General features: G+C 33.7%; 1 protein-coding gene across 1 annotated transcript in view; it reads right to left on the bottom strand.

Moving 5' to 3' along the window:
* The window catches only part of Gycbeta100B (guanylate cyclase soluble subunit beta-1-like), a 59,229-nt gene that overhangs the window by 16,632 nt on the left and 31,710 nt on the right, over positions 1 to 10,887 (bottom strand). The window contains exons 8-13 of the mRNA XM_076418374.1: positions 10,382 to 10,593; positions 6,553 to 6,723; positions 4,423 to 4,541; positions 1,963 to 2,081; positions 230 to 367; positions 16 to 173 (exon numbers count right to left, since the gene is read on the bottom strand). Coding sequence (XP_076274489.1) covers positions 16 to 173; positions 230 to 367; positions 1,963 to 2,081; positions 4,423 to 4,541; positions 6,553 to 6,723; positions 10,382 to 10,593 — 917 coding nt within the window. The remainder of the gene's footprint in view (positions 1 to 15; positions 174 to 229; positions 368 to 1,962; positions 2,082 to 4,422; positions 4,542 to 6,552; positions 6,724 to 10,381; positions 10,594 to 10,887) is intronic.

Raw genomic sequence — 10,887 nt, 5'->3', positions numbered from 1 at the left:
ATTTTTTTTACTAACCTGTAGGCATCCTCCGATACATTTATTTTTCCTGGTTCTCCCGTCGTCTCCGTCCTGCTTGTTAAATTAACAGTGTTCCCATACAGACAATACCGCGGCATCCTTTGACCAATTACTCCAGTGACCACCTCACCACTATGAATCCCGATAGTGATTTGCTTTAAAAGTACGCATCAACTACTGATAGATCAGCATCAGGTTTTCTGGTTCTTACCACGGGTTTACAATCGAAAAGGACCGTATTTCCCAGGTCCATCATGTCCAACGCTAGTCGAGCTATGTTTTTGGCGTGAGTGGTGCACGGTTCCGGAAGACCGCTGACCGCCATGTACTTGTCACCAACTGTCTCGACCTGTAAAATAGAATATAAACAGTAATTATCGATTTGCATTTGAATTTTATTTAAATACGTTCCGACCTAAAAGCTTTTCTATCACTAAAATTGTATCTATAATGACCGATTAATATAAAGTCTAAACTATTCAATTTTAAGTTGATAATTAATTGGTATTTTACAAGAATTTGATCGAAAAGAAAATAAGGTATATTCAAAACATAATATTAAATACGTGACGTGAGATCAGAACTTGTGGACTTAGTAATAAAAGCCCGATTTACACTTAAACAGTTTTTAAACAATTCTATACAATATCCCTTACCTATCAAGGCCTGACAACTATGGTAGGGGGGCCGAAATACTACAAGACTGATTATTTAACAGATCAATTGAAAAGTCTAGAATTAAAAAAAGTTTCTAGAATTAAATCCATATGTATTTTAGTTAGCCCTAAGCCCCAAAAAAAATGCGTGTATAAATTTGACAGCTATCGGATCATTAGTTTGTGAATTATAGCATTTTGAGTGAATTAACTTTTGTTATTGTGAAAAAATGGATACAAAGGAATTTCGTGTGTTGATAAAATATTGTTTTTTGAATGAAAAAAATACAGTTGAAGCAAAAACTTGGCTTGATGCCGAGTTTCCGGACACCGCCCCAGGAAAATCAACCATCACGGATTGGTATGCTCTGTATAGCCGTGGTGAAATGAGCAACGAAGACGGCGAACGCAGTGGACACCCAAAAGAGGATGTTAACATTAAAAAATCATTTGAAGAAAAAGAAAGTGCCGCTTCACCAAAACAATGCACCGTGTCAAAAATCCATGAATTGGGCTTCGAGTTGCTCCCTCATCCATCGTATTCTCCAAATCTGTCTCCCAGCGACTATTTCTTGTTCTCAGATCTCAAAAGAATGCTCGATGGGAAGACATTTTCGTCGAATGAAGAGGTAATCGCCGAAACTGAGGCCTATGTTGAAGCAAAAGACAAATCGTACTACGAAAATGGTATCGAAAAGTTAGAGGGTCGTTATAATCAGTGAATCACCCCTGAAGGGAATTATGTTGAATAAAAAACAACTAATTTTGATAAATAAATGTGTTTTTTTATGGTAGACCGGGGACTATTCAATTGACCTATTATTTTAAAAAGATTTAAAAATAAACATTCAATACAAATTCCCACATAACAGTATAAATAAGAACACAAGTCTTGAAGTATCTGTCGCTTGAAAATGTAATATTATCAAGCAATATTCTATTATATATGATAAAACTAGTTTTCTTTAGTGTTGAAATATGTTAATCTGTTACATAAATAACAATTTCTTCTGCGCTAAGTCTCATAAATCGTACAATATCTTCGCGATAGTTGAAACCGATAGAGATCTGCAAACATTTTCTGCTGGACTTTACCGCATCCCCACCGTCGAAAAAGACGAAAACAGACAAAGCGTCTAAGCGTTTTTTTCTTACGAAATGCACACCTGTAAATGATCGTTATGTAATTTGTGTGTTATTAGTGCCTAGTGAAAAAAATAATATGGCTAGTAATGAAACCGAAATCTTGGCTAGCAGAATTGGTTGCGTCGCCTCTTTATACACGCACCTTGTAAATGTTGGGGTTGCGCATAGGGTCCGTGAGGTCATCGAATATGGTGTAGAGTTCGTTTAGCAGCTTTACAATTTTCATCGCTCCTTGAGAATCAGCGTTTGCCGCACAGTATGCTAAAAAATATTATAGATATATTTAGTACAATCTTAATTTATAAAATAATGTATTACGTTCTATTATACTTGCATTAATACACTAGCTAAGAATGTACAAGATTAATATATCACTACATAGTATAAAACAAAGTCGCCTTTTCTGTCCCTATATCCCTATGTGCGCTTAAATCTTTAAAACTACGCAACGGATTTTGATGCGGTTTTTTTCAATAGATAGAGTGATTCAAGATGAAGGTTTGTATATATAATACATGCATAATATACTAAGGCAACATTGCTAATTTTAGAGGTTTCTAACGTGATATCGTAAATTAACCTATTTTTTTAGGCTTATTTAGCAATTAGCAAAAACGCTGCCTAACCCTACGAGTTAGATCAAATTAATGTACTACAGTATTGTACACCATAAAAAGGTCTACAAAAAAGTCCCCGATGGTATATGTTTATCTTTTAGGGATAACCCACATTAACCATTTTTATTGTTTACTTTTTACGTGAGATAAAGACTTATTTACGAAGCTATTTTAAGCAATACGGCATTAATCCTTATCGAATTAAGTACCTTAAATACAGTGTGCAATTAATATAGATCAGTATGGTTCCTTACAGCATGTAAATTAAACAAATATTTTCGGAGATATTACAAATTTAAAATTTGCGTTTAAAAATGTGTAATGTAATAAAAATTGTATGAATTTAGATATTCCAAAGATAGCAGGAAATCTTCAGAGTAAGTATAGGGGAAGAGGAATTGTTTTACTCCAAATTTAATGCGTGCAGGCCAAGGGCAGTAATGAATGAACCAAAAATACTGGATCGATTTTAATCATGTTTTCATTGAGTGACATAGGCATATATATTTTATGCCCGTGCTAAGTCGGAGCGGGCCGCTATGTTTTTATATACAACGTTCATATTTTTTCTGTAGTGTATTTAATTTAGTATCAACATTGCACCCGTGCGAAGCCGGGGCGGGTCGCTAGTCAGTAAATAAAACGAATATACTTAAGCTAAAGTTAAGCATACACCTATACACTAAACAAGTTCGTGTGGTTTGGTTCGCTTCAACCTTCTGATTTCCTGCGTGTTGTCCAGTAGCTGTAATGCTTCCACGTTGCTGTGATTTAGTAACCTTATTTCATGTTTTAGAGCAAAACGTTGAATCACTTCATGTATCCATTTGATTCCGAGGTCATCATGTAGCTCTTCATTGGCTACGCAGCGATAAGCATTAGTAATTAATCGTAGAGCTTTGTTTTGGGTACGTTGGGTTACTGTTGGTTTGATGTTTCAACGTAATATCGTATTTGCTCACCATAGGTCCAGATAGGCTTCGTGATTGAATGATAAACCAATCTCTTTTATTTTAGGTCAAGTTAAGAGTATCTTCAGACTAACCAGTACAGTTGCTTTACTTTGAGTTTAATCTGCTTCTTGTATAACATGATGTTTGAAATTTAACCTACCATCGATATATATTCCGAGGTATTTAGCTGATTCTACTTAAGAAATAGGGCGTCCGTCAAGTGATATAATTAAGTTATTGTTATTTCGCCTCAATACAAAATTAACATGGCCAGATTTGGAGCTATTAAGCTGTATTTTCCAGTCTCTAGTCCATTTGTAGATCTTGTTGATCGCTACTTGTACTTTTTCTATGTCCTTATATACATTATATTATAACTGTGTCATCAGCAAATGTTCCAAGTACTGTTTCTTTTATTGTTGGGATATCAGTAGTATAGGGCAGATATAGGAGTGGTCCCAAGACATTACCCTGTGGAACTTCAGCCGAAATACGTTTAGGTGTTGAGAAATTCAACAGTAATTCTGCGGCAGCAATTTGCTCATGTTGTAGATTAATCCCAAATACCATACCCGGTCAAAATCTTGTGAGACTTCCAGAAATATTGCAGGGCAGTATTTCATTTCAATAACCGCTGTTACTTTGTGCACTTCGTCGATTGTCCTAATATTGATACTGAAATCCAAACTAGAAATCTGGTAAATCTATAAATAGTTTAATACGTTTTAACAGCAGTTTCTCAATTAATTTTGATATCGCAGGTAGACGCGAAAAGATTATTACAATGTTAAAATAAATTATATTTGGTAACAGTATTTTTGTTTAATTATTTTATTTAGATTATAATTTTCTTGTATGTAAAAGCCAAAATGAACTAACAGTCAGATTTGGTGCGGTAACATTGCGACGTTTTGACGTCCTCAATGCAGGTGACCTGAGTGCACTATTTTATTGAATATAGTTAGCGACCATCGTAGATATTGTTTATTTTAATCTCCAAATATTTCATAACTCATGTTACTCAAATATTACCAGAAAATCCAACGATGCCTGAGAAGAGAAGAGTGACCGTGTCGTAGCGTTTGGCCGGAACAGGTCTCTTGTGACGCAATTCGGTCGCCACGGTGATTGGTAACACGGAATACAATAGTCTGCAAACAAAACATCGGGTTAAGGCGTTCGAACGAAACTGTCTTAGTCATAGCATTTTTCTTTCAGATAAATTTACGGTTCGCGTTTGTCTTGTCAATTCTTGCGGTCGAGAAAATAGTTCGAAGAAATGATTCACGCTACTTGTTAGCGGCAATCAGAGTTAAATCATCTGGAGCTGTCCGATTTTAACGTATTTCGAATCCGTAACCAATTATATGAAATCAAAATAAAAAACTAAATTTTTAACAAAAAAATTGTACCTACTTCAAAATATAAATAAGCAACTCAACTCAACAATTTAATACAAAAAAAAAACTTTCATAAACGTTGTAGTAAGTAAATAAAAATAAACAAAACCCTTATCCAACTTATTTTAACAACTTACTACTACACGAATTTTATTTTCTACTACATACACACAATTTAGCTTAATACCTACCTAAACCTATATATCTATTTACAATATTATTCAACTACAACGAACTGATCATTTTGAAGTCGCTACGAGCAACAAATTAGCTTTGTCTTGTTCGTAATTTAATTTTGTGTATATGACCGACAAAATTATATTATTAGTTTTGTATTGTTTGGGCTAGGGGGGGGGTCTTGTTTGCAAAGTTGAGGGTTTCCCTCGATTTCCTCCCTCGCCCCCCCCATCAGATCCCGACTTGACTCCACTAGAACCACCATGGAAGTACACTCTTTCGAATATAAAATGAATTTTGAAAATCGGTCCATAATTGTCATAGAAATCGGCGAACATACATTAAAAAGTAAATACGGCCGAACATAGAACCTCCTCCTTTTTTGAAGTCAACAAGGAAATATATTTATTTAAGTGTGTTTAAGCAAAGTAAAAAAAAAGATCTATAACATTTTTTTTACACATATTTTAAAGTCTTTTTTTACTAACTATGGGTTTATCTGGGCTGGACCTACTATTTAACGTGGGCTCCAAACCACGGTCCTCGGCATAAAGCCTATCTACTTTCCTTATGGAATGCACGTGGAATAATTTTCATAGACTACCTTGAAAAAGGAAGAACCATCAACAGCGACTATTACATAGCATTATTGAACCGTTTGAAGAACGAAATCGCCGAAAAACAGCCGCATTTGAAGAAAAGGAAAGTGCTGCTTCACCAAGACAATGCACCGTGTCACAAGTCAGTGAAACGATGGCAAAAATCCATGAATTGGGCTTCAAATTGCTTCCTCATTCACCGTATTCTCCAGATCTGGCTCCCAGCGACTATTTCCTGTTCTCAGATCTCAAAAGAATGCTCGCTGGGAAGACATTTTCATCGAATGAAGAGGTAATCGCCGACACTGAAGCCTATTTTGAAGCAAAGGACAAATCGTTCTACAAAAATGGTATCGAAAAGTTGAAGGGTCCCTAGAATCAGTGTATTACTCTTGAAAAGAATTATGTTGAATAAAAAAATTTTTGCCAAAAAAATGTGTTTTAATTTCATCAAGCAATTACCTCAATATAAGTTTATAACCTGATGTACTATTGCTTTTTCTTGACATTTTGTGATTTCAAGTTAATTAAATAAAACATATTCCGTATATTAAAAGAAAAAGTAGAGAATGTTTTTATCTTTGGGCAACGCCTCAAGAAGGTTCACCGACTAAAGATGTTTTGCATCGTAAAAATAGTTTACATTATAATTAGCAATAACTATTACCTAATCTGTAGAAAGTTTAAAGAAGCGTAACTAAATAGAAAGGAAGGAAATTGGAAAATCTTGAGCAAACATCCAGCTGACCGTTCTGGGAATCTTTTAACATCAACATTTTTACGTTCGGCTTTCGTTCTGGTCATCTGCTACGGCCGTTACACAACACCGAACCCAAACGATTATCTTTGCCACTGTCGAATTTACGAAATTTCAACGTCAACGACATCGATATAACAAGACGCTTTACTATTAATTTACATAATTTTACGCCCCGTAAAAGTAGCTGGTTTTTATATAATATCATAACGTCGCAATTGGTACCTACTGATCGGTCTTCTGCTTCTCGCTGTCAAGTTCGCGATACGTCTGTTGTAGCTTATCGGTGAGGATCTCTAGATTTCTCGTTAGCTTGTAATCGGCTTCGAATTGCTCCGACATCAACACTAAATCCCTAGTGGCGTCATGTAGAGGTATATCGCTGATATACAGCCCTCTCCTAAAACAGAAAAAGTGCAAATAATCAAATCTTCAACAAAGTCATTTTATATTAACACTTTGATTACCACGGATATCAGAAATCCTGGCTAAAATGCTTAAAATTTAATTTAATCACTTTGTATTATTAAGAACTCTAATTCTAGTTGAGAGTTATAATAAAAAAACATAAACAATGTGTAAAAAAATGGTCTTACGAATTTTCTCGTAGTTGCCTTTTGTAACAGATGTTTCTTTTCGGAGTTAATTCACACGCAGACACGCTCCAACCTGTTTTTAGGAATCGAATATAGAAATATAACTTCCGAAGTCAAGCAAGAATCGATTCTTAATATTCGATTTTACGGTTAAATGTCTAGTTTCCAATTGTACATACGATCACAACAAACCCGGCGATAAAAGTCATACAAATATAAATTTATTTATTGTTTGATTAGTATTTATGCTAAATATTATTTTCTGGCAACATATTTATTAAAATGGCGCCTAGCGTCCTGCGGATTTAGTTTAAAAGGTACAGAACGGATCTAATATGGTATTTGGATGATAGTGGATCAATGTGGGACTGACATATAATAATAATAATACGAACAGTTTAATTAAACATTTCAAGAAAGTATATGAAATAGAATTAAGTGCTCCTAACGAAAATCCCACTAGAATGGGTGAAGAAATGGGTGAGACAGACAGTAACGATGATATAATAATAGCTTCATAACCTAAACAAGTAAATTCAAAATGTATACCTACTTGTCTCCTTGTCTATTTCTTTATTTATATTTGGATGTCAGTAATTTTATTATATAATTTAATGATTAATTTTGTACAAGTTATTTTTTCTACCATCATTTATTTACAGCCTCGCTTATTAGTATCTTCTAATCAGCTAGTTCCTGTATAAATAATTCAACTTCATTCTCAGGCAAAGTCTAATTGACCTATAATTATTTTATATGTTCATATGTATCAGTATATTTACAGCGGCTCTCATATATATGACAGCTGTTGGTAACCTTCTTCTGTACACTCCTGAAAAAAAGCTTCAGAATGTGTTCTAAAGAATTACAGCATCTATATAATCCTGCTTATTTAATATATTTGAGTGACTCGTTTACAGCATTGCGAATCAAAGAAGAATAAATTAATTAACTATAAAAATTATTAATCCTTTAATTTAGAAGAATTTTGTGCTCGATTAAACGATTCTTAAAGTCGAAAAATAAAATCGGAATCGAGAATCGATTCTTTAAGAAATCTTCCCATTCCTAGTCACTTCTCTAAAACTGAAACATAGATACGTGTATTAGTCAGTAGTATCTCAAAAATTGTCGAGTGTATCATATTTATGTCTTTCTTGAGTATTTTGTTTTATAATTATTATTATAATTCAAAACCCAATGTGGTTAAGAAAAAGCCACTGACCCAAAAAGAAATTGAGTAGTACACAAACCCAAGTGATTCATAACATAACAGGTCAATAGAAAAGTCCCCGGCCTACCATAGTAAAACACATTTTTTAGTTTATTTTACTCAACATAATTCCCTTCAAGGGTGATACACTGATTATAGCGACCTTCCAACTTTTCGATGCCATTTTTGTAGTACGATTTGTTCTTTGTTTCAAAATAGGCCTCAGTTTCGGCGACTACCTCTTCATTCGACGAAAATTTCTTCCCAGCGAGCATTCTTTTGAGATCTGAGATGAGATTTCTCCATAATTATGACATATAAGCTGCTTCTAGATTGCTACACCTATAAAGCGAAGTCACTGATTTATTTTTAGATAAGTCGTTTATCTCTGTCCGTTAACAAAAGTCTAAATGACTAATTTTGTATAAATTTCTTTTAATAATTTACATAGAAATTCGTAAGATATTATCATTCAAAAATTACAATCAATTCATAATTTAATTTAAACTATTTTAAGACTGAAAAATTATTAACTTAGTAATTGAATTAAGTGTATCATACTTTCTAATGTTCTACTTATGTCATATACATTATGTTTTCAATTTTGAATTGCGAGAATTGTCCTTGGCGATAACAAAAAACAACTAAACTTTTTGTATGAACCCGGATGTAGGAATCGGGAATGAAAGAAAACAGCATTGACATTAAGACAAAAGAAAAAGGCAGGCGGGGAATGTTTTTCGAAATTTATTCACCCGATTTATCCGCCTGTAACAATTTGAATTCTTCCGCTTTGGGAAGCTCTTGTGCGAATCCTTTCTGTAAATTAATTATTGTCTTAATAATTGGTCAGGTATGTATATTTTAGCCCTTTAATATGTTAAAATAAAAGCATTTGTTTAATATAAGACACAAGATCCAAGCCTGCGGTCTCAGGAAACCTGTCTGATGACTCATCAGCTTTAAAGCTCCATTTTTTTACTTTATTTTATTTTAATTGTATTTTATTTTAATTTGTGCACTTTTTGTTTTATTCTACAGGTTTTTGTCGATTCGTTCGAAGGTCAATGGTACTTTTTGCGACTGGGTACAACAGCCTCTGCAAAGGTGATGCACCTTGTTACTTTTAAATAGTATCTCCTTTTTATCTAGACGTATTGAAGGAATGAAATCATCTAACTGAACAAACTATTGAAAATACGTAGTATAATAAATATATATAAATAGTTCAAAAGATTTTAACATATTAAGTTTTGAAAGTGTTTAACATTAAAACAAAATTGATGAAGATTAGCGTTGGAAACTATAGACTGAAAACAGTCAAAACAGTCAAAAAACTGGTGACTGAAATGATTAGTTACCTAATGCACGGTTCGACTGTTTTTCTTGCACTGTTTCGTGATGTCAGACGAAGATGTATGAATTAATTCCTGTATAATTTGTGAGAGAGGAAGGGACAGAGATGATTGCTTGGAGCAGTTAATTTTATATGCTTATATTTTCCAACGGTAGTATAAGCGAGATGGAGATGTACATATTCCTTCGTGTACTAATATTAAAAAAAGAAAGAAAAACAAATTACTGAATAATATTAACATGAAATTAATAATTTGATTTTAAACGAAGTAGAATTACTTATATATGTGAATGCTTATATGTGTGAAGGAATGGAGTGGAAAAATTTTCCACGAATGTTTTATCATATTTTAATATGTTAATTGCTATTTTTAAATAATATACTATAATAAATATAAACAATACAATAGAATTTAAACCAAATCAAAAAACTAAAGATGTACAATAACGACAATAAACGACAGAGCTAGAACGTTAAAAATCAGTCGAATGAAACTAGTAGAACCAAAAATAGTAACTAAAAGTACACGACTGAAACAGTCGATAGCAAATAGTAGCAAAATCAGTCGGACCGAAAATAGCGACTGAAAACAGTCGACTGAAACAGTCACTGGTAAGAAATAGTAAAATCAGTCGAAACAAAAATAGCAACCGAAACAATAGATTGTCGCCTCTTTAGTTGTGACCCTCCATAGTTTTATCCAAATTACGTAAACAATTGGACAAAATTAATAAAATATTATGCATAATATATAGTTTAAATAAATTATGGTCCACGAGATTACTGAACAACCTAATATGAATCAAATTTAAGTTCATAAGGAAACGGGCAATCCCTTTTAAATAAATAACAAATACATTTTAGTGTTTTTACATCAGTATTATCTCCATACCTGGTTAAATCATCCAAATTGACTACGCTCGGATAGCATAGGAATACCACCAAGTCCGTCTCTGACACGTACAGCATTTGTCCTTTCAGTCGCAAGAATCGATATTCAGGCGGTGCATTGACTTGCATCACACCGGATTTGGTTTTCAACACGTAAATCGTGTTGATGTGGGACAGGATGTTTTCGAATGTCAACTCCAAATGGGGCCTGATCTATGATTCAGAACAAAGATATACAACAAGAAATTAGTTAGCAGGCGTATGTAATAATACAGTTGGTTACAAATTTTGTTTTACCGTGCAAAGTGTTACCGTCACTGTCATCAATAGGCTAGAGGATTGTAGTAAAGGATCACAAAAATATTGATTTATAATACGAGGGTGGTTCGAATATGATGGAGACAAACGCTGTAGATGGTATGTTTTGAAGGTCGTGGCTTGAGTATGTGATACGATAGCCGGGTGCTTTAGGAACAGTGTGGCATAGTTTTTGTCGGGATCGCATGT

This window comes from Rhynchophorus ferrugineus, unplaced genomic scaffold (assembly GCF_030347505.1).
Source record: "Rhynchophorus ferrugineus isolate W39M unplaced genomic scaffold, kcgeb_rfMv2 rfM11, whole genome shotgun sequence".
Classification (NCBI taxonomy): domain Eukaryota; kingdom Metazoa; phylum Arthropoda; class Insecta; order Coleoptera; family Curculionidae; genus Rhynchophorus; species Rhynchophorus ferrugineus.
This window is presented reverse-complemented; position numbering and strand designations above follow the sequence as displayed.